This window comes from Populus trichocarpa, chromosome 7, assembly GCF_000002775.5.
Source record: "Populus trichocarpa isolate Nisqually-1 chromosome 7, P.trichocarpa_v4.1, whole genome shotgun sequence".
Classification (NCBI taxonomy): domain Eukaryota; kingdom Viridiplantae; phylum Streptophyta; class Magnoliopsida; order Malpighiales; family Salicaceae; genus Populus; species Populus trichocarpa.
Window position 1 is genome coordinate 10,908,632 of NC_037291.2, and position 24,249 is coordinate 10,932,880.

The 24,249-nt window shown below is 37.3% G+C and overlaps 2 protein-coding genes and 1 pseudogene across 2 annotated transcripts in view; 1 reads left to right on the top strand and 2 right to left on the bottom strand.

Moving 5' to 3' along the window:
* The window catches only part of LOC7456950 (cytochrome P450 71AU50), an 88,613-nt gene extending 73,440 nt beyond the window's left edge, over positions 1-15,173 (bottom strand). The window contains exon 1 of the mRNA XM_002309980.4: positions 15,075-15,173. The gene's annotated coding sequence lies outside the window, so the exon portion shown is untranslated. The remainder of the gene's footprint in view (positions 1-15,074) is intronic.
* Positions 13,172-15,082, bottom strand: LOC7457124 (cytochrome P450 71AU50-like; annotated as a pseudogene).
* A 2,499-nt stretch (positions 15,174-17,672) lies between the features above and the next one.
* On the top strand, positions 17,673-23,902 carry LOC18100970 (uncharacterized). Its single transcript, XM_024605714.2, has 19 exons — positions 17,673-17,813; positions 18,058-18,123; positions 18,204-18,368; positions 18,761-18,835; positions 18,930-19,062; positions 19,612-19,665; positions 19,759-19,880; positions 19,979-20,035; positions 20,609-20,740; positions 20,861-20,953; positions 21,466-21,551; positions 21,627-21,693; positions 21,784-21,850; positions 21,934-22,070; positions 23,074-23,169; positions 23,261-23,322; positions 23,475-23,499; positions 23,665-23,747; positions 23,833-23,902. The coding sequence occupies exons 1-19, from the start codon at positions 17,673-17,675 to the stop codon at positions 23,900-23,902; spliced, it is 1,731 nt and encodes a 576-aa protein (XP_024461482.2).
* Positions 23,903-24,249: the final 347 nt, after the last annotated feature.

Below are 24,249 nucleotides of genomic sequence, written 5' to 3' on the forward strand. Positions count from 1 at the left end.
CCTCTCTAATTTTCAGTGTTTGTGCCCTGCCACCCGATTTTTCAAGTCAACCCCTATACATCTATTTATTTTTTATTTAGACCCTGATTTTTTGTTATATTTTTTTTTGGAATAATTCATTGAATTATATTTTTCTTTCGATTTCATCCTCATTTAATTTTTTTGTAGTCTAAGATAATTTTTAGAGTTGCTTTTTTTTTTCTTAAATTTTTTTTGCTAATAGATTTCATTCTCATTCTTTTAATTGTTTTTTTTTTGCTTTGTCAAATTTTCAAAAGTAGTATTTTTATACTGGATTTAATTCTTCAACATGTAATTGATTTGAATTTGATCTTGGTTAAGCCCGTGTCTAAGATTTCAATAGTTGTAAACTTTGGAAATTAACATAGCTTCATGAGGTTTGCCTAAGATTGTTTTAGTTTTTTTATCATTTTTTAAATTAATATTTTTTTTATTTCATCATTCAATATTTATTTAATTGGAAATTGAGCTCTGTGTTTTTTTCATGCTTTCTATGACCTTGGTTTTATCATTTTTTTAAATTTAATTTGGTTACCTTAGGTCTTTTTATTTGTTATTATTTTTATTAAGTTTATTTTTTAAAATAAATTTTATTCTTTAATTAAATATAATTGATTTATTGATTATAGGTGGATACTCGCTTCATTTTGTTTTGTTTGATTTGCTTTTCTAAAACATTGTTCTACTGATCCATGTGACTTCTTATGTTATTGTCCAGAATTTCATGGTCGGGTTTGAATTGTCTCATATAGCTTTTTTTAGTGATAGACGATGTCCACAATAGAATGAGAATAAGTTGCCAATGATCTTTTCTTTTTCTTTTTCTTTTTCTTTAGCACAATATCGGTGATTCATTTGTTTTGGTTGATTGTTACCAAATGTTTTTTTACGGTTTGTCTATTATTATTATTTATAGTTTAAATCAGATTATTAAACTACTCAATTTAATTGGATCCAATCAAATTGATGACTCAAGTATTATTAGATATTTCTTACTTTTTTATAAATAGTTTTGTCATCCAAGCATTTTTTTTTTGTATGCTCAAAAGAATTTTGACCACGCATATCGTAACACATGTTAATGATTTAGTGATATACTAATATTTCTTTATTAATAAAACATGTTCTATCAGCTTTGTAAAAAGAAAAAAAAAATCTCACCCTCGTTTCTTACGACAAAAAAAATTGACATCAACACATTCCCGGTAACTGCCACCGCTTCATCCGTATTTGTTTGCTCAAATTCGTGATCAACTTTTAATTAAAAAAAATTATTTGATGAATTTATAAGCGAAAAATATTTTGAACTGCTATTGCTAACACAATTCCAAACAAATCTTATGCAACCACTTAAACATCTTCAAACATTAGTATCCTGCATTTCAACCCGACCCAAAAAGAAACCAGTTTAAACCGACGAGGAATCGGAGGCCCGGGAGCAAGTTTGGGTGATTTTGAGGAGTTTCAGTGATATACAAACTTTGGTGAAGACACTTGATAAGTATGTTAAACTCATGAGGACTGAGCACTACCTTATGCTGTTTGAAGAGCTTGGCAAGATTGACAAGTGGCTTCAATGCCTTGCGGTTCTTGTGCCTTTTGACTCTTTGTATTGAATCTTTATGTGTTTTTAGGTTGTGGGTACTTGGTGTTAATGAGATTTTGTTTAAACTTCTTTTCTTGTTCATATATTATATGGGTTTGGTTCACATTTTGCTTAGTTGTCGTTGGATAAGTAAAAGAAGTGGTTTTTAAGTGAGTTTTTCTTTTGTAATTGGTTCACATTTTGCTTAGTTTTTCTAGTTTCTTTGCTTTTTAAACCACAGCCATTATCAAGCTGTAATTGAAGATCGGAAATTACCATGTCACATTCTTGTCATGTGAATGTAATTAGACTTTATGTTATTATTTTTATCTAAAATAGTTAAAATGTACGGCATTGTCCCTGGAATTAATGCTTGTTTTTCTAATATGATGATGTTATTGTCAAAAAAAAAAAATTCATTCAGAATTGAATTTTACAACCAAGATGATATATTTAAATTTATCATTAATCAATAATTACAAAAATTAAATAATAGATCAAGTGAGCAAGTGATCAAGCTTTTTATATTAAGTGTAGCTTTTGATTAAAAAAACCTACAAATTTTTAAGTATTGAATATATATGCAAGTTTGTTGATAAGTTCTATCCTTAAGATTTTTCTAACCAAGAAATAATTCATTTAAGATTCAATTGTAGCATTATGAGTTTGATGTACCCAATCATCTAGAGTTTAAGAATTTTCTATCGATTACTGATTTATGTCAAGGATTGGTAGAAATTAGAAAATCATTAATTTATCCACTAACTGACAAATTGATTCGGTGTATTAACTATTGAATGAGTTTTTTCGCAATGAAGATTATTAAAATAAGAATTCACAATCGGATGGAGGATAATTTTCTTGTAGATTATTTGATTTTTATATAGAAAAAAAAAGTTGATGAAAGATTCATAATATATATGATAATCGACAGTTTATATTCTATGAAAAAATGACGAGTATAATTAAAATAAATATGTAAGAATATTTTTTTATTTTTATTTTTGTTATTTGACTTTATTTAGAAATTTACTAAACATAAATAATACTTTGTTTTGGCTAATGTTTCTTATAAACTTTGTATATTTATATTTGATAGGTATGAAGATCAATAAAATTAAAGTGGTGGATGTATTATGAAGATAAAATTAATTTTATAGTTTTGATTCCATTTGGTATTGCTATCACCCTCTTACCCCTACATATAATGGTGTGATGGATGCATATGGGGAAAATGGGATTATCTGAGAAATCGAATATGTACTTTCTCGCATGAAAAGTGATCAATGTAAGCCTGACATTATTACTTTTAATTTGCTGATTGATTCATACGGGAAGAAGCAAGATTTTGAGAAGATGGAACAAGTGTTTAAGAGTTTGCTGAGGTCCAAGGAAAACCAACTTTGCCTACATTCAATTCTATGATAGTAAATTATGGGAAGGCGCGGCTGAAAGATAAAGCAGAGAGTGTTTTCAAGAAGATCTGATATGAGATACACACCGGGCTTCATTACATACGAGAGTCTCATCATGATGTACGGAATCTGTGACTGTTTCTAAGGCCAGAGATATATTTGATAATATGATTGAATCAGGAAAGGAGATCAAAGTTTCCTCTGTAATTGAATCAGGCCAGAGATGTATTGGAACTGCATTGTCAAATCTTTCCAGTTGCAAACCACTGTTCCCAATTGCTCTAGCCATTGTATGCCTAGCATCAAGTCTAACCCGATCAATGGCAAGGAATAGAGAGTAAGGGAAAATGGGATACCTTGAAGTAAAACCGACACAAGCTGAAACCTCCCTTGACATTTTAATGGATTCCCATTGGCAACTTTCACATTGAATGGCCTGGTTGGAACCACTGGTAATTGTAACAAATTAGAAACCTTCTCGCTAAAAAAATTATGGGTATAACCACTATCAATGAGGACAGCCACCTCATAGGGTCCGATCCTAACCAGTACTCGCATTGTTATGGACGTTGTCCATCCTGTTAAAGCATGAAGTGATATCTCTGGTTCTATTATGGTCTCCTCATTTGTCTCATCTTCAGCATTTGAACTATAGCTCCCTTCTAACAATAAGACCTTGGGCCTCGACACTTATGGCCTACGGTGAATTTTTCATCACAATTAAAGCAAAGGCCTTGAGCTCGCCTCCTTTGCATTTCTTCCCAAGTGAGTCTTTTCATTCGTGAGGCTGGTGTGGTTTTTGTTTGTGCTGGAAACTCAGGTTGTAGACGAATGAATTATGGTGGCCGTGTGAATTTTCGTTGGCGAGGCTAAAAGCTTCCTTTAAGGAGTGTGGTTTGATCATCCGAATACCTTCTGCAATTTCTGATTTAAGGCCTCCCATAAACATCCCCACCAGGGCCTTATATGTCCATCCTTGCACCCGATTTCCCAACCTTACAAACTCTTTTTGGTAGTCTCGTAATGAGCCAACCTGTGTGACCCTTGATTGTAACATCCGACATCAAAAGAAGAGTGTCCAGAGCCAGGGCATATTAAGGCAGTTGGTACCTAACCTTGCAGGACGCGTTTTGGGGCCTGTGGGCTGACAGGAACAAAATCGTGAGACGTGGAAGCTGGGTTAGGCTGAGCCATAGTGGACAATATTCTACAAGGGGGAGTGGGTCGGGCCTTACATATGGTATCAGAGCCGAGGACGACTCATTCTTAAGGTGTGGGGATTGTAACATCCCACATCGAAAGAAGAGTGTCCAGAGCTAGGGCATATTAAGGCAGTTGGTACCTAACCTTGCAGGACGTGTTTTGGAGCTTGTGGGCTGCCAGGACAAAACCATGAGGTGTGGAAGCCAGGTTGGGCTGAGCCATAGCGGACAATATTCTGCAAGGGGGAGTGGGTCGAGCCTTACAATGTATCTTAATTTGAATCATTGTTTTCTCCACCTTTCTAATCCACCTTCCAACCACTTCAGCATCTTGTTCACCTGAGTAGGGTTCACAACCCATTTCTCTCATACTTTTCACCAAACAAACTAGATGTACCACATCATTAGTAGCTATAGTTGCTTCTGAAACGGTTGGTATGATGGGTGCGGGTGGGGGTGCTGGCATAGGAGTGGCAGCATTAGCCATAACTTCCATTACTGCTTTGACTAGCTGGGCCAGGAGCATCGAATCAACATAAGAAACAGATGGCCCTCCAAGTGTAGTCTAAGGGGGCTCCTTTACTTGTTCCTGTGGGGCTGACATGGTCGGCCGAACATCCCCAATTTGCCTTGGTGCCTGTCTAATTTGAGGCCCCGTCAATTCTTCATGCTCTACTTGAGTCGATACTACCGGTGCATGTGAAGTAGTATCTTCCAAAGGGCTTTCTTCTTGCCCCACGGAAAAGTCTATATCTCTATTCCCCTTCCCTGCAGAGGTTAGATCTATTCTAATCTCTTGACGGGTACGTACCATCCTGTAATAAATTAATGAACATCAACAACCTCTTTTGTATTCTTCCCAGAACCCATACTAGGGCTCTGATACCAACTATAATAGTCCTACTGTACGACTTGATCAATGTTAAAAGATCCCAACATATTCTCTTAATTTTAGGGTAATTTTTTTTTTAATTTACCAAAAATTCGGCAGAGTTTCGTTTGTATTTAGGACATCCCAAGTTATCGACTACTATCAATTTACTCAATCAACCCATCATCACAAGGTCCCATAATTCCGAACCTTATATCAAACATCATAATTCAACACCTCATGCAATCCACACTATATATATATCCTACGAGTAAGTTCAATATGAACATAGCCCACATATCATATCATAAAATTTGAAAGAAAATGAATACTAACATGCAAAGAAAGCATTTACAACATAATAAGTGTTCTTAAAAATTTCAAAAAGGTTAATTACATCAAGGTTGACACAAAACTATACTATATATATAAACGCGTTAATTCCCTTTTGTTTAAGTTAAATATTTATATAAGCCTGATAAAGTAGAGTCCTAGACTAATGATCTCCTGGGATATTTGATGGACCTGTTACATAAATAAACATACCATTATGTTGATAAAGAAATATATCTATGCTCATGTAATGTATACGAATGAAGTATTAATTTTCTATCGGATCCATAAGAATTCTAATAGACAACTTATATTTTGCTTGTAAATCTTTTAAACCCAATTAACACTCATTTGCATATTCTTAATTTGAATACTCTTATTTACTTGCATGAACCGGGTGACCTTGCAAACTATAATCTTGTAATTCAAAGTCTAATCTTGTAATCCTATCACGGATGCCATTAGCCGAAGCTAATCTTGTAATTCATCTCCCGGCAATCCTATCACTGATGTCATTAGTCGAAGCTAATCTTGTAATTCATCTCCCCGCAATCCTATCACGGATGCCATTAACTGAAGCTAAACTTGTAAATACGCTAGACTTTATTTACACTGAACATGATATTTATTGTAATTGCATTCACTAGGGAAAATCACGCACCTGCTTCGCCTGTCTCGCAACCTCCCATAATAGAAGATCCAATCCTGGTTGCTCCTCCTGAATCACAAGGAAGTTTTTGGTTATGATTCCTTCAAGCCGATATTATAGAGAATCCATATTCATCCATTACTCATATGTTACTTTCTATGCATGTTCATTTCCTCATAATAACATACATACATATATATATCATGTATATTTTCAGAGTTAGTATCTCAATGTGTATGTGTTCGTATGATTCAATTCTTTTATATTCTTACATATAGTATTCACATGAAAGTCTACTGTTACTATCTAATTTTGAACTGTTACTGTCCAACTGTTATTGTCTAGACATTGAACTGTTACTGTCTAGACATTGAACTGTTACTGTCCAATTGTTACTGTCTAGACTTTGAACTGTTACTGTTTGAACACTCATCAGATTTTTAACTATATCTAGAGTTCTAGAACTCCATTTTAAGTGAGATTGATCTTGTTAGAAAGCTAAGACATGAGGATACAAGTTCTCTAAAGGATAGAGAACCCAGTTCTGCCTCCAAGGTAGTCAAAATTGCTCATCAACTAATCAGTCCTACTGCCGTACAGAATCAGTCACGACTCAGTCTCGGTTGGTAACCCATAACTGGAGTTCTACATCTCCAAATTAAGCAAGACCAGTTTCCTTGGTTAGCTAACATCCAAATCTACAATTTCTATGAAGGAACCCGATCCTAATTCCCTTATCTTCATACCCGAAATCTCACCGAAAGTCAGGAGATGAGTCTGTCCAGATTCGTCACCCCTTTCCCTTCAAACAATACTTTCTTAAACTACATACCACACATGAATTAACTTAATTTTAACAACAAATACTTTTTCTCCAATTCATACAAAATTTGAGTGATGTACCTGAGTTTATAAACAAGTCGGGGAATTTTCATCTCATTTCTGATTCTCTCTCCCATGTTTCTTCCTCGATTTGTGAGCTTCGCCATAAGACTCTAATGATGGGAACTTTCTTATTACGAAGTTCTTTCTCTCCCCAATCGAGTATCTTTATCGATCTTACCTCAAGTGTTAAGGCTTCTTTTACCTCCACTGGCACTTGAGGTAACACTCTCGAAGGGTCTACATCGGCTTTTCGCAGCAAAGAAACATGGAATACATTCTGAACCTTGGCCAACTGTGAGGGCAAGTTTATTTCATATGCTACATGTTCGATACGTTTTTGGATTTCAAATGGTCCAATGAACCTCAGAGCTAACTTCCCTTTCATGCCGAATCTTAACATGTGCTTCCATGAAGCTACCTTCAGAAATACTTTATCTCCTGGACAAAATTCAAGTGGTCTTCTTTGAATATCTGCATACTTCTTCTGTCTATCCTGAGCCACCTTCATTCGATCCTTAATAATCCTCACTTTTTCAGTAGTGATTTGTACTAATTCTGCCCCATACAGCTTTCTGTCCCCAACTTCTTCCCAACACAAGGGTGTCCTACACTTTCTGCCATAAAGAGCTTTAAATAGGACCATTCCAATTGTTGTCTGATAATTGTTGTTATACGTGAATTCTACTAGTGACAGGTGCTCCTCCCAGTTTCCACCAAATTCCAAAGCACATGCCCTTAGTAAATCCTCTAAGATCTGAATAACTCTCTCAGATTGGCCATCAGTCTGCGGATGAAAGGCAGTACTGATACTCAAATTTGTTCCCAAGGCACGTTGTATGCTCGACCAAAGACGTGAAGTAAATCTTGGGTCTCGGTCTGAAACAATTGATGTTGGGACTCCATGAAGCCTTACAACTTCGTTCACATAAATCTTAGCCAACTTTTCAACTGGATCTGTCATCTTTACTGGTAGGAAAAGGGCAGACTTAGTTAGTCTATCCACAATGACCAAGATTGCATCATTTCCCCTCTTTCCTGTGGGTAGTCCCGACATAAAGTCCATTGTGATCATCTCCCACTTCCACTCAGGGATTGGTAATGGTTGTAACAGCCCTGCCGGTTCTCGGTGTTCTACTTTTACTTATTGGCAAATACTATATTTTGCCATATAGCCAGCCACTTCTTTTTTCATATTTGGCCACCAGTAGTACTGTTTCAGATCCTGGTACATCTTAGTACTACCTGTATGTACAGTGAACTTAGACTCGTGAGCCTCTCGTAGTAACTTTTGTTTAAGGTCTTTGTTGTCAGGCACATATATACGTCGCCCCAACATCACTATTCCATCATCACCCATTCGAAAAAGAGTTTCACCCCTCGATTCCAGTTCGATTCTTACTTTTAACACTTCATCATCAAGTTGTTGTGCCTCTAATATTTGCTCTCGATATCCTGACTTCACCCTTAGTTGAGCCATTAAGGATCCTTCTGGACTCACATTTAATACTGCTCCCAATCTATTTAGCTCAATCATGGTTTCCTCATTCGAAGTTGCTGGTGCACCCCTAATCGCCTTGTCTTTACGGCTGAGAGCATCCGCGACTACATTCACTTTTCCTGGATGATAATCTATAATACAGTTGTAGTCTTTAATTAATTCTACTCATCTCCGTTGTTGCATGTTCAACTCCTTCTGCGACATCAAATATTTAAGGCTTATATGATCCGTGAAAATTTGAACCCGAGATCCGTATAAGTAGTGCCTCCATACTCGTAAAGCAAAAACTATTGCTGCCAATTCTAAGTCATGAACTGGGTAGTTGACTTCATGAGTCTTCACACTACACCATTAAACAGTTTTACCGACGGATTAATTTTGTCGGTGTAAGGCACGCAATCTGTCGGTAACATTTTTACCGACAGCCTCACCGATGGAATACGTTTGTCATAATACTGATGGTCGGTAATTCCTCATTCTGTCGCTGATTCTATCGAAATAAAAAAACCAACCACCGACAGTCTTCAAACGGCGAAGCGCGGCAAAAAAAAATAATTTCCCGCAAGAACATTACCAACAAAATCATTTCGTCTGTATTTTCAACGGTAATCACCGATGGAATATCTTTTGGCGGTTGTGGCATGGGCGGTAAATATTTTAGAACTCTGTCAAATACCGACAGATATATTCCACCGGCAATAGTAATGATAAACACCGACGGAATATATCTGTCGGTAATTGTGGCATGGGTCTTCAGTTGTCTCGATACATAGGCAACTACTTTTCCATGCTACATTAGGACACAACTCAGTCCTTTTCTTGAGGCATCACTATAGAGTACAAAGCCTTTTGTTCCGGATGGAAGGATTAGTACGGGGGCAGTAGTAAGCCTTCTCTTCAATTCTTGAAAGCTCTCATCGCACTCCTTTGACCACTCTCATCTTATGTTCTTCCTGTTGAGTCGTGTCAATGGATTTGCTATCGTTGAAAACCCTTCGATAAACCTTCTATAATACCATGCCAATCCAAGAAAACTATGAATTTCAGTTACCGTAGTAAGCCTTTCCCATCTCAAAACTGCTCCCACCTTCTGAGGGTCCACAAAAATGCCTTTTGAAGATACTACATGCCCCAAAAAGGTAACTTCTTTTAACCAGAAGTCACATTTATCCAACTTGGCATCCACCTGGCGGCTCCTTAGAGTCTATAGTGTCTGTCTCAGGTGCTGTTCATGCTCCTCATAGGATTTGGAGTAAACCAAGATGTCATCGATGAATACGACAACACACTTATCAAGGTATGGTTGGAATACTCGGTTCATTAAATCCATAAAAAGTGTTGGAGCATTAGTTAATCCAAAGGGTAGCACCAAGAACTTGAAGTGTCCATAGCGAGTTCTAAAGGCAGTTTTCGGCACATCTTGCCCTTTGATTCGCATCTGGTAGTATTCTGATCTTAAATCAATCTTTGAGAATACTTTAGCACCCTTCAACTGATAAAACAATTTATCTATCCGCGGAAGCGGATATTTGTTCTTTCATTGGGACATAATGTGGTGCAAATAGTGAGAGGTCATGAAATCGTCTCTCGTACTCGAGTACTGACATTCCCTCTTGTCTTAAGGCTAGGAATTCTTGTTCCTTCATCTTCTGATGATATTTGGAGTAATATTTATTCTCAAAGTCTGTCTTGAAATCATCCCAGGATAGGGTTTCTGTAGCCCTCCCAACTGAACTGTCTCCCACCAAGTCATAGCACCATCTGATAGTAATTGTGTAGCACAATCTACCCGCAGATCATGTGTGTAACATCCCACATCGAAAGAAGAGTGTCTAGATCTATGGCATATTAAGGCAGTTGGTACCTAACCTTGCAGGATGCGTTTTGGGGCCTGTGGGCTGCCAGGAACAAAACCGTGAGGCGTGGAAACCGGGTTGGGCTGAGCCATAGTGGACAAAATTCTGCAAGGAGGAGTGGGTCGGGCCTTACATATGGTATCAGAGCCGAGGACGGCTCGTTCTTAAGGTGGGGTGATTGTAACATCCCACATCAAAAGAAGAGTGTCCAGAGCCAGGGCATATTAAAGCAGTTGGTACCTAACCTTGCAAGACGTGTTTTGGAGCCTGTGGGCTGCTAGGAACAAAACCGTGAGGCGTGGAAGCCAGGTTGGGCTGAGCCATAGCAGACAATATTCTGCAAGGGGGAGTGAGTCGGGCCTTACATTGATAAAGCTTCATCAAAATCTTCACAATCAACTGGTCCGAAACGAGCCCAAAGTTCTTCCTCAAACACCTCTCATGTCAATTCTCTCCCTTTCTCTATGTAGGCACGGTGTAGCTATTGCCACCATTTATTAGCTTCACTTGTGGGGTGGAATGACGCCAATGACACTTTTTGTGCTGCCATGGTGCCTTGGTATTCGAAAAATTGTTCCACTCTGTTGAACCATTCAGTTGGATCATCACTAAAGTATCTTGGAAATTCAAGCTTTATCAACTTGGATAAGAACATATGTCTTCCTCCTTCTGCAAACTCCTTAAACTCTTCCTTATTGTGGCCAGAATGACCACTACGGTCATTGGTGTTACTGCTGGATGGGTCTTTAGTCGAGAGCAAGGCCACAAATAGCTTATTGATGACTTCCTCCATGTGATGTAACTTGTCATTAAGACCGAGTTCCATCCGACTCACACTATTTTGAAGTCCTCCAAGCTCAGCTTCTAAATTTTCAATTCTTTCTTTGTTGGTTGCCATTGTAAGATATAGTTGTCATACTAATGATAGGTCCCAGTCAAAGCTATTACAATTGCTAATTAGATAAAATTCCTCTTAGGGTAAGGATGAACCACAATAATTTACTCTAAATAATCATACTCATTGTCGCACGTCACCCGCGCGGCGTCGATTGGCGATTTTCGTTTCATTCGTTTGATTGGTTCTTGAGAGTCGCCACCTAGTATTTCATTGAGGGTTACTAGGAAACTCGGATGTACTGGTCTTGTCAGAGATTTACGGGTAAGGGACTGATTGTGGTTAGAAAACGTATTAGCACCCCTAACGCACCCTACCTGAGGTAAGCTGCTTCGTGGCCTTGATGTGTTAAAGAAGTTTTAAAAATTTTATCTTTTCATCGGATATTAGAAATACGACTCACGTATAAGTTCATAATTCTTGACTGTGAGCAAATCAAAATATTAAATTCTTCTTTATTCTTTGCAATTTTATCATAAAAAAACAACACATTCACTTTCCCTAAGTTTTTCTTTTTTTCTTTTTTTTTCTTTTTTACATCCATAACATAAATTATAAAAATTCAACACTAAACAAAAATTACATTAAACAATTTAAAATTTACAAAATAGCCTCTAAAACTCCAGGAATTGCAGAGAAGGCCTACTGCACCACCGGAATAGTGTCAGGCAGACTTCTGGAGCCGCAAGATAGTGGCGGCGCGTCTGCTCCAAAACGGACAGCAGGGGAGATTCGAAACAGCTTCCTCCCTGCTTCCTCACCGGCGGTGACCTGCACAAATAGCAAAATCCCAATAACTAGCTGATTTTAATTTTTCTTTTGTGCAGATCCGTTCTCGAATCTGTTGCTCTGTTCTGGTCTTGTTGTTCTTTCCTTCTTCTTCAAGCGGCAGATCTGGCGACTGAGGAAGGAGTGCTGGAGGCTGGAGCTGCAGGTGTAGTCGTGCATAGGGAGGAGCTGCTGCGGGGCCGACTTTGCTTCGGGAGGCAGAAGACGGGCAGATCTGTGGTGTCGGCCAGGTGAGGGAGGCCGACAGGTCGGCTGAGAGAGGAGAGGGACGGTGCTGCTGCTGTTCGGCCGCCGCTGGGGGCCGAATGAAGGAGAGACCTGGCGATGGAAATGAGAGAGTGAAGGGATTCTGTTCTGTCAAAGAGAAGGGGCGGCTTCTCTTTGATCTTGGTCGGATTCTCTAAGTCGGCTGAGGGGAGAAGGGGAGAGTGAAGGGGAGATGGGGGAGTGCAGAGGAGGCTGCTCTGGTATGGGAGAAGAAGCTGGAAATAAGGGATGTGGGAGAAGGAAGGAAAATGAGGGCTGGTCTTCTTCTCAGTCGGCTCTAGGGAGAACCAAAGGACGTGAGGGGTTGGTCTTGGTTTTTGGCTGAGGAGAAGGGGAGAGTGAAGGGGAGATGGTGTGGAACCGAAAATGGTGAGCTGCGGTTGGAACTGGGGGAAAGAAAAAAAAAGCTTCTGGATGATGGGGGGGGGGGGGCCTGGTGTGAAAGAGATAGAATTAGGGTTTCTTTTTTTTTTTCAAAATTGCCCCCCACTTTTTTTGTGTGTGTTGAAAGCTACTATTTGTAGGCAAAATATTGTTTGGTCCCCAAACTTTGTCCCTCGACTTCTTCTTTTTTGTAAATTTTGATTTTTTTTTTGTATTTTTTGAAAACGAGCAATATCATTGATTTTAAAAATGATGCATGAAAAGTAGAACGCGTTCAAAAGACCTTAGAAAATTTAAATTCTTTTAAGACGACGCTGAAAATGCTAAAAACGATGCAAATATATTAAAAATATATTTTTTGGATTTTCATTGTTTTTTCGCTATTTTTTTATTTTTCGAAAATTTATCAAAAAGATGGGTAAAAATTGGGTAAGAACACTCATTTCTGCATAATTAAAGGGTTTAAATACTTAAAACAAGGAATTCAAATAGCTACAGTTAACGAAATAATAGTTAATAGCTATGGACCAACCCTTCCAATGGAATGATGCCAGCAAATCCTCCTGCATGAGGCACGTCTCTTGCATGATTCATGTCATAAACCATGGATTCTTGATAGGAACACGTAGTGACCTTCTTGGTGGTTTATCAAAAGAGCTATAGACATTCCATTCTCAGAGTAGAGAAGCAGCAAAGACAATCCTTACATGATCCCACTTCCAACAGAGAATATTAATTAACTAGAAATCGAAACATTGCTTAAGTCATAATCAGAGGTGAAGGCGATAAGTAGGAGTGGCGCACAGATGGTTTGCTCTCGGGGTTACAAGACCAAACGCCTCAGTCATGTCCACTTCCTCCCGCAACATATTTTTACGAAGCTCCCAATCAAAGCAATGCACCAGCTGTGCCACAATTTGCAGATCCATGGTTAGTCCCAAATGCATTCCAGGGCAGCCCCTGCGCCCAGCCCCGAAGGGGAGAAGCTGGAAATCGCGTCCACGAACATCTATGTTACTCCCAGCAAACCTCTCTGGAATAAACTTATTTGAATCAGTCCAAGCACTTTGCTCGCGTCCAATAGCCCAAACGTTTACAATAACACGTGTTTTTTGCGGGATTAGGAAGCCATCTATGGTGCAATCTTCCATTGACTCGTGAGGGATAAGTAGAGGTGCCACTGGATGGAGCCTGAAAGCTTCCTTTATAACCATGTGCAAGTACTCCAAGCCCTCCAAGTCTGATTCTTCCACCATTCTATCCATGCCTATTTTCTCTTCCAGCTCTTTCTGGACTTTCTTCATTACTCTTGGATGCTTGATGAGCTCGGAGAGAGTCCACTCAATTGCTGTGGCTGAGGTGTCCATTGAGCCTACAAGCATGTCCTGAAAGAGAAAGGTACAGATTTAAGGATAATCATGTGATTTATGTGCTGCTTACTAACAGTTATTTTAATTCTATGCATTCTTACCATGATTATGGCTTTGATGTTGTCTCGAACAATACGATACTCAGTTTCTTCAGATCCCAAGAAGTCCAACATGACATCAACAAAATCTTTGGTTCTGTTTTCATCCTTGAATTGAATGTGCTCATCAATAATCTTCTCAAAGAAGTCATCAAATACCTTGCCTACGGCCTTCATGCGCTTTGTAAGACCCTGAAGGTCAAGTGGCGCAATTGGAGGGATGTAATCACCGAAGTTAAAACTTGCTGCTAAACGCATGCCCTCATGAATCACTGGTTTGAACCCCTTCTCATGAAATTCCTTTTCCATGTATTTCTTTCCTAAAACCATCCTACAACTGATGTCAGCGCTTAGAGATGAGACCTTTGGCACTAAGATCAACAGCAACACGCTCACGAGAAGCATCTTTAATGTAGTCAATCAAGAGGTCAAGCTCTTCTTTCCTTGAGGACATGAAAGAAATTATTTTATGGTTGCTAAGCAACTCAAGGGTACAATCTTGCGCACGTTGCGCCAATAAGAGCCATATGGAGCAAATGATAAGCTCTTACCGTAAGAGATATGCTTCGCAGCCTCATTTGGTGGCCTATTAGCAAACACGAGGTCATGGGTCTTAAGAATCAATTCGGCAGCCCGAGGCGATGAGACAACTACAGCAGGCACCAAGCCTAACCGCATATACATGATAGGGCCATACTTGTTTGCTAGTTGATGCTAGTCTTGATGAGGGAACTTCCCTAGCAAATGTAAGCTACCAAATATAGGAAACCCTATTGGACCAGGGGGCAACTTGCTATCCTTGATCTTTCTTTTCGACAGCCAAGCTCGGAGGAAGAAAGCGAGCGCAATCAAGGCTAGAGTGGTTAATATCCAAGCCATGCTGTGTCTGATTTATTAAGGTTGGGTTCTATGTGCCAGTGGTGAGCTATAGCTAGCTTTTCTTAGTGAAAGCAAACCTAAATCCAACTCTTGCTTCATAAAGAGAAGACGCTACACATAGTCGTAACTAGGGAGATGATAACAGGAAGAAGACAAACTGGGGATAAGTTCAATGTCTTTGTTTGTATCGCTTCTTGTTTTTTATTTTGAAGAAAGGGATCAATTGTGGATATCTGAACTCATTTACTTGTCTCAATTTGGTTCCACCAATTCTACTAGTAGGAGGAAATCAATCAAGAAAAAGACATCAATGTTAGTATAAAGGTGTGGTTTCTTGCGTGTAAGAGTGCGACATAGACACATGGATAATAACTGTTTTTATATTTTAAAAGTGTTTAATAAAAGATTTAATTTTTTTTTATTTTAAATTAATATTTTTTGATGTTTTTATATTATTTTAATATGCTGATATAAAAAATGATTTAAAAAAATATTATTTTAATATATTTCTAAATGAAAAATATTTTGAAAAGCAATTGCTACCACACTCCCTAACATTCTGAAAATTTTTAACAGGATCTACAGGTAGACTGTTTCAAGGTAGTGATATTTTAGCTTCTTCTAGTCGATAAAATTTGTTTGTAGGGCTAATCTTATCTCTAATGGAAGATTCTATTAAGAAGAGTTAAATTTCTTTTTCTTTTTCTTTTTCTTTGATTTATTTTTAATCATATCCTTCCAAGTGAAAAAGACAGATTGAGACCCTTATAACATTATTATAACAGCTAGGACAGAAACAAGCTTAATCCCAAAAATTATTGTTGGTGCGCTTGTCGTGATTGATTATTTATACAAACCTAACTGTTGGCCATCGTCAAACCATTAATCACTGTTGATGGATGAAGATTCATCAAAACATTTTTAATATTTAATAGAAAGATATTTACTTTTAGCATAAGCCCATAATAATCATCAACCCAATTAATAGGCTCATATCTACCACCTTGTGGGCTCGGGCTGCATACCCGAGCCCAACACCTTGTTGAGGGCTCGAGCGCACAACGCGAGCCCAATGTTGAGTGCGAGCGCAACATCTTTTGGGCTCGAGTGGTGTTCCCGAGCCCAATCCCAAGGGTTGTGACTGGTCATTTTGGGTCATTGTCTGTTTTTTTAGCCCATTAACATGGCTTGGTTTTCTTGGACATAGTGAGTGTCTTAGACCCATTTTACTTCTTCCTTCATTAATGCATGTGGAAGACATATCTTCCCTTATTAATGCATTTGTAACAGATATTTATTTCTTATAAATGTTATCATTGTAAATTTATTCTTCAGTCCTCCACTCAATAAGAAGCCAAAGTTCAAGGATTATAAATACCCCTTGAACTATCTAGGTAAAAGGTTCAAGACTTTACATTCAAAAGACATATATATCCAACACAAAAATCACTTTGTTCTTAGAATTTAAGGCTCTCAAGCATATTTATTACTCATTTTCTCTATAAGATTATCTATTTTACCATCAGATGATCTTTAAATCCCCCAAAAGAGAACTTTTTATAGGTATCCAGAGGCATTTATCAAGAGATAATTTCCTTCATTTTGAAGAAAAAGAGTCATTTGAATGTACATTTGATTAACATATAATTCAGCCACCAAAAAACCTTATTCCAAAGCACATCGGATTTTTAAACATCATCAATTGGCATCGTTTGTAGGGAAACAATTAAAAAAACCATCAATTTTTTTGTTCTTTTTTAATTGATTTTTTTTTAATTTCACCTTTCAACAACTCATAACCCGGATCGCAAGTTTGGTAGATTGACATGGGATGACACGGTTTATTTTTTTGGATTCTTTTTAATTTTTTTTTTCAATTTCACCTTCCAACAACTCATTCTTTTTATTTAGTTTTTTCTTTATAATATTAAGTTGTTTGGGAATTGAGTTTCATAATGTTTTTTCTATTTTCTTTTGGTTGTATTATCCTTATCTCATGGATTTAGTTTTTTTTCCCTCGATTTCAATATTTAATATTGAATTTGTTTGGGGATTTAGTTTCATAACGAGGATATTGATTGGCATAGATATATAGAAAATTTTGACAGGATTAAAATTGCTCAGTCAACTACTATATACGGAATTTTTGGCTCTCCCGACATCAATAAGAGGGTCATGCAATGAGGAGCTGAATGAAAATTGACTCTGTCACCATCTTGCTGATAGACGCTGTGCTGTAACTTTGTCTTCGTGGGATTGAAATTGAACCTAACCTTGATTTCAAGGTCTTTTAATAGTCTTTTTTATCCTTGCAGAAAGCAATCTAGGGTTGTTCTTCATCTACTTAAGATGCCTCAGTCATGAAATGAAACTCGAAGTCAGAATTGACATATCAAAAGCATGTTGAGAATGAGCTTGCAAATGTGTTGTTAGAAATGAAATCATGGCAGACATCGCAGCATTAATTTGTGGTGTTGATTTTTGTTCATTTGCAATGAATTTTTAATTATCTGCCTTCTTTTGTTTACACAATCTTGTCGTCTAACAAATATTTTGTATCAAATATTTTGTGGGATTTAAGCTTTAGTTGAACTCAGTTGTCAAAATGGGTTCACTGCCTTCAAAATGGATTTATGCATCTGAGCATTGACTCGTACACGTCTAAGTGAACTGCAATGTCACACATAGATACATTTGTTCTATCTTTTCAGGTGCAAGCTGCTATGGCAACTTATCACTTTGTTGAGTATTGCACTTCAAATATGTTAGAACCTCAATTTGATGAGATTATCAGTAAATTGCTCAGATGCCTACAGGTGAGGTAGCATGTGATCTTTCTAATTGTGTGTGCATTCATTCACAGCATGTGAAATACCTTTTTGAATATTGCTTCCTGTGGAGGATCTAGCATGTTTTTTCTTTTTTTCGAGCTTTCCTTGATAAATATAAAAACTCACATGCACATGCATAATTGTACAAAAAGAAGCCCGAGTCCATATGCAACTATATCTTGTCTCTGATCTGCAGTCTTTATGTTGATTTTGCATTTGCACAATCCAGAAAGGGAAACAACTATTGAAACTGTGGGCCTTATCAGCATTAGCAGCAATTGCTAAGTCATCACAGGTACCAGTCAAGAGTCAAGAGTTGCTTGTGGCCTATTTTAATTTTTCTGGTTTTTTATATTAATTATTGTACTTTTGCAGGACCGGTTTCTAGAGTATTACAGAACAGTTATGCCTTACCTAAAAGTTGTGATGACGAAAGCAGAAGGGGAATCTAACAGCAAGCTCCTTTCTGCAACTGTTTCGTGCATTACAGCAATTTGGACGGTTTTCGGAAAGGACAAGTTCGGTGACGATACTCAACAGGTAATAATCAGTACTGGAAATGTAAGATGCGGCTTTCGGATAGGGTAGTAAGGGGTTTTGATATAAAAGATTCTCGAGTTCTAGTTATTTGCTTGTTAATCCTGCTGGTGTACCAAAAAAAGATGTAATTTGCCGGCATAAATAAGTTATAACATTTATTTAGACAAAGAAAACTGTTTCTGTTTATCTTAAAACAGTAATCTGTTTATAGTTCTTTACATACTGTACTGAATTTGGATTCATGGATGGGTTCAGAAGTCTCTTGAAGCCACCCAAATCAGATATGTTTTAGAGTTTGCAAGACATATTGACCTAAGTACTTTTTAGTATAATGTTTTTGTTAGAACACATTCATACAGTAGCATTATTGACCCTTTTTTTTCTTATGCAAGGTTGTGCAACTTCTTGTTTCCACACCCATATCAAATCTGGAGATACATGACCCAATGAGAATTGAAGGGTTAAGAGTATGTTAATAGTAGTTGTACAGTTTCCACTGAAAAAAAAAATTGGTTCTTTACTATAACCTTGTTCTTCACTGAAACATGTAAGATACTGCAGGCATGGGGCAGACTTTGCAAATGCTTAGGCCACAAGTTCCAGCCTTATATGGAAGTAGCCATTCCTTGTTTGCTTCAATCTGCGCGGCTCACTTTGCCTGATGATGCTAACGTTGAAGAATCGGATATGAAAGGTTAGTCTTCTTATTAGAAATCTTAAAAATTACAAGAGAAACAGATTGATGAGCTGAAAAATAAATGGCAGAACATGAATGTTATTCATATATATGCAATTCTGATTTTCACATATAAGCGATGGATGAAGTGATTAATCATTCTAAATCAACTTCACTCTGAAATATTGAATATGTGTCTTGCAAACTCTAAAATTAGTTCAATAATTTTGTCAAAACTTGGAACCCACGTAATAAGTATAGGATCAAGTATAAACCCTGCTATTTTTGGATATATATTTTTTTTATGGCTGATGTATCAATTTTCTGTGTGGAACACTAACAAGAAACCGGATGATTCAAATCAAAACTGAGACTCTGGAGGAGAAAGCCACAGCTTGTGTATCGTTGCGTGATTGCGTTGCTGAACTCAAAAGAAGGCATTGATTTATGGATTGATGAGGTGGTTAAATTTCTAACACATAATAGTTTCCATAGCTTGACCTATATGAGCAAATGTGAGCAAAATTTAGAATGGCTGAGCATCTGTGCAGGTTGCTGAAACTTTAGTTCCACTTCTCAATTTTTACGAGCATGCTGAGGTTAGAATAGCTGCTGTATTAGGTAATTAAAAGCTAATGTAGTCTCCAATAATTACTTTTATGCATTTCTTAACCATCTCCAATAATCACAATTTCCTTTCTGCTTTGTAACTAGCCATGCCTGAAATACTGAAATCGTCGAAAGCAGCAATATTTGAGAAAAGGCTTCTTAAGAAATCTCCCTTTGAAAAGTTGTGTTCTGATATAATACCAGCTTTGGTTGAAGCACTGGTTAAGGTTATCCTGTAATTTATAATTAATATTATTATTATTGAATTGAATCAGATACCTTGTGATTATGAGAAATCTTTAACTACTACTAGTATTGTTTGTAGGAAGAAGTCATTAAAATTAGTGCAGTAATGTTGGATTCCTTGGAGGATTGCTTGGAGGTCTGTAGCATTTTTTTCCCCTTAATGTGTTAATTGGTCCACTTATAAGAACATAAATATCAGTCTGAGAAATTTCTTTATTCTATATGTTGTTAAGAAAGACTACGCATTCTCTTCCTATGAAAAGAACTGCATTTTATGCGTCAAATAAAAAGATATAGATAATCATGCATCTGCTAACTCGGGCCACAGCTCAGGGGAAAAGAAAAGGAGTCATGGCTCAAAATTAGTTGCTTGGTGTTAGATATTCTGATTTAAAATTAGTTTTAGCGTTCTACTTGGTCTAGAATATTCCCAGCATGGAATGAAGAGGAGACTGATCGTTCCAACTTTTGCTCATCTCTCCGGCATGAAAAATCTTAAATTGCTCCATATGCGAATACCCACTTTTAATCTCCATGGTGTGTATAAATTGTTATCTGACAGTTGAGCATGGACTCTGATGACCAGGAAGCTTATATGGCTCCATCCTTAGATTTGACTGGATTACTTTCCTCATGCTGAATAGTCTAGGTCTCTAGGGAAGAATTGATGCTAGCTCTTATCTTATCAGCACAAACTTCTCTCTTTCAGTTATCGGGACCTGTTTTAAATATAGATCAGATCAAGCGCTTCTTGTCTGTAATAATGGACGTTCTCGACACTAGCATATCCATTCCCAAAGGTGATGAAGCGTCAGAGCAAGGAGAAAAAGTTAGTAAGAAAGTAAGTGATTGTATCACTTTTCACCGGATGATTGACTCCGCAACCGCTTGGCTTGCTTTCATTTCATAAGGATATTATAGTAAGTGTTTTTTCTTATCACATATTTGTTTCTTCATAAAGGTTTGTGCTTGCTTGAAGATTTTCATGAAAACTTACAAGGGTTCCTTGTTGCAATTCTTCGACCAGCTTTTATCACGTATGGAACATATGTGGGTAGGTTTCTTTCTTTAAGTCTTCCATTTTTTTACCCTCTCTTACATAAGCTCAGTTTACTGTGATTCCCCTGTTAGTGACCAATTAGTATGTTGATGTCTCATGCTTAGTGAGCAGCATTCGCATCTGTATAAAAGGTTGAACGGCCATGTCCATTTTTAAAATTGGCCTTTTCTTGTAATGTAGGTTTAGATGTCATTCCACTCTTAGGTGAGAAATTTCTGGCATGAAAATCTTCAGTATTATGTTGAAAGTTGTTTTCCTTAAATCATATTGCTTGAGTACGAGGCATGGGAATAGAAAACTGGATATGTTGAAGAAGGTGCGTGTAGAGGTTGATTCTCTAGTCAATTGTAATGCTCCATCTGATAAAGAATGGGAAAATTACCAGTGCACACTTTTTTACTCTTTGAATAACATATTGTGAATATGAGCCCATGGAGGTTCAGAAACAGGGAGACAGAGAACTGAAAAATTGAGAGATCTCTGCTCCATTTATTGTCTTGCCGCAGGTTAAGGATAAAACAGTTAAAGAAAGAAAAATTGCCTTGAAGATTTTCGCTGATGTTGTAGAGGAATTCCGAGAAGAAGCTTTGAAGTAAGCCTAGTCCTTTTTAATTTGGTTAGAGAAGGTAAATTTAATGCACTATAATACCAAATTGATAAAAAGCAGGTTCTGTGAGAGTGAACTCTTGTTGCTATTTAAAGCTTGCAATGATGATGAACCAGAAGTTCAAGAGGTCTGTTTATAACCCAGCCTAGCGATGACAGTGATGTTGTGCACCTCGTAAATAGAGAAAATCTCTTATTCAGAACATGAATTATTGCAGGTTGCTGCACATGGAATTGGTGTTGCTGCAGCCTTCGGTGGATCTATCTTCAAACCTCTGGTTGGAGGTAGCTTGTCTATTCTTCATGTAGTCCTCTTATTACCTGCGTGCAGTATTTATACAATAAATCCCATTGGTTTTATTTGGCAGAAGCAGTTTCTGCTCTAAATGCTAACATAAGCGATTCAATGGCATTGCACCGAGATTACATAATGGCCCATGATGCTGCTGTTACAGCTCTCGAACAAATATACCTATTCCACAAGGACAGAATCAATGCAAGTGAGGTGCATTGCTACTCTTGCTTTTTATATTTTGTATATTTAAGTAGTTTTGAATTTGGTCTAGAAGTACAGAATAGTGATTTCATTTTGCAATTCAAGCAATCTAGCTAGCTAAAAGACTATTTCTTGTAACTTCAATTGAGGGGTAACGTGAGGTGGTAACATGGCAGAAGTAGTCTACCATTACTTTGACATCTTTCCACCTACCAAAACTAAAATTTTTGATGATTTTTTCCAGCTTCTTCAATATTCCAAAGTTTTGGAAACATGTTTTCAAAATCTAGAAGGGCTGGTAACACAGACTAATTTATTTTGTTGGCTTTACATAGCAGAAATGGCTCGGGTGTAGGGTTGTCAATTTTGTATCTCTGAAGAGATTCAGTATGATATTTGTGTCTGGTGCTAAAGCTGAAGCAACTCTCCCCCATTCTGGTTTTTGACTGCAATAACAGCCAAGAGCTATATTATCAAGGTGTAAGAAATATTCAGGTGTAAGTGTGCTCTTACTGTCACAGATGGTAGTAAGGATTATAAAATCACATCTGTAACTTATTGTAACCCATAGACCAATCTGAAATGTCTACAAAGGAACGTGGTCTAATATTTTCAATCTTCTAAGTTATCTAATGTAATTTACCGAAAAGTTGCTGTTGAGATTTTCTACAGGTCCCAGAGGGAGTTTTCTACAGCTCTCAGTCTGTGGAAGCAATTTGATACTATATTTATGCTACCAGTAATACGAATAGTTGTAAACTTTATGCTAGAAGTTCCAGCAGAGTTTTTCATGCTGAATTTTGCTAGAAATGCTAATTTTATGATTGGATATTTTCTACTTGTATGCAAGATCTCTCCGTAGGCAAGTGATTTGTTATGTAAAATCTTCCTTCCTCCTATCCTTTTCAAATTGGATTGTGCTAATTATTTCATCAACTTCCATTTCTATCATGTTTCTTCTTCCTTCTATTCTACAGACTCTTACAACATTTATTTCTAATCTACTTAGCAGGTGTTTAGTACATGGTTAAGCCATTTGCCAATAAAGAACAATCTACTGGAAGTCAAAATTGCACATGATCTGCTGTGTTCAATAGTTGAGATGCAAGCCATAAGAAATTTATTTTACCATATGAAACTGGTGTAACTATAATTGTCAGAATCAACTGTTTGTTGCATTTGTTATTCTCTCAGATCAGAGGACGAACTTCTTCGCTAAGATTTTGCTTGTCTTCCCAAAATCATCGCTGCTTTTGCAGAGGTAATTTCTCTCTCTGACCTGTTGTGGCTAATACTCGTAATATCTCTCAGTTTTTCCACCTCCATAAGATTTAACACTTTTCACTTTCTCTAAGTAGTTCCTATAAGATCCAGAGTCATAAAAATAGTATATTGCTTGTGAAATCTTTCCAGTCTCTGGCCTTTGGAAAGACATCAGGTATATGGTACATTTTGCATTCAAGTACAATTTTACAAGACTTGGCACCAAAAGAGTCTTTATATACTAGTCAAAATACACATAACATAGTCTTCACTCGTCGTTAAGTTTCTGCAAGTTCTGAAAACGAAATACTAATTTCTGCTGTGAATACTTTCCTTGCAGATACTATGGGCTGATGATGAAACTTTAGCAACAGAGGAAACCGTCAACCGAGTGATTAAACAGTTGAGGGACTTTAAGAGCAGGTTACCATCAAACATCTGGTCATCTATCCTGTCAACCTTGGAACCCTCTCGTCAGAATGTTGTGCAACTTTCATTGTCATCTTAGTTCTTTATTCCTGGTCATCATGGAGTCCCTTGAGATTGAGCAAGGATTTGTCATGGATACTCCTGTTTGAGCCGTATTAAACAATATAAAGCACTTGTTTAGTGAAACATTCTTTTTCTGGTAAATCTTCTCTTCCTTTTTCTCACTACAAACGGTTGCATTAAACTCAATCCAAGAAAGTCAAAGACGGCAACCACCTCCTGCAGTCACCGCCAGCCACCAGCTGTCAGCCGCCTTCACAAATCGCCAGTCACATTCACACCACCGCCAACTAAGATTTTTTCTTACTTTCAATTTGTGTATAAATAGGCAGCTAAGTTTATGTTACTGTGTGTGGAAATATAAGAGACAAACACTAAAGAGAAAGAGAGAGTGTGTATTAAGAGCTTTTGTTTATTTTGTAAGTTTCTTGTTGTT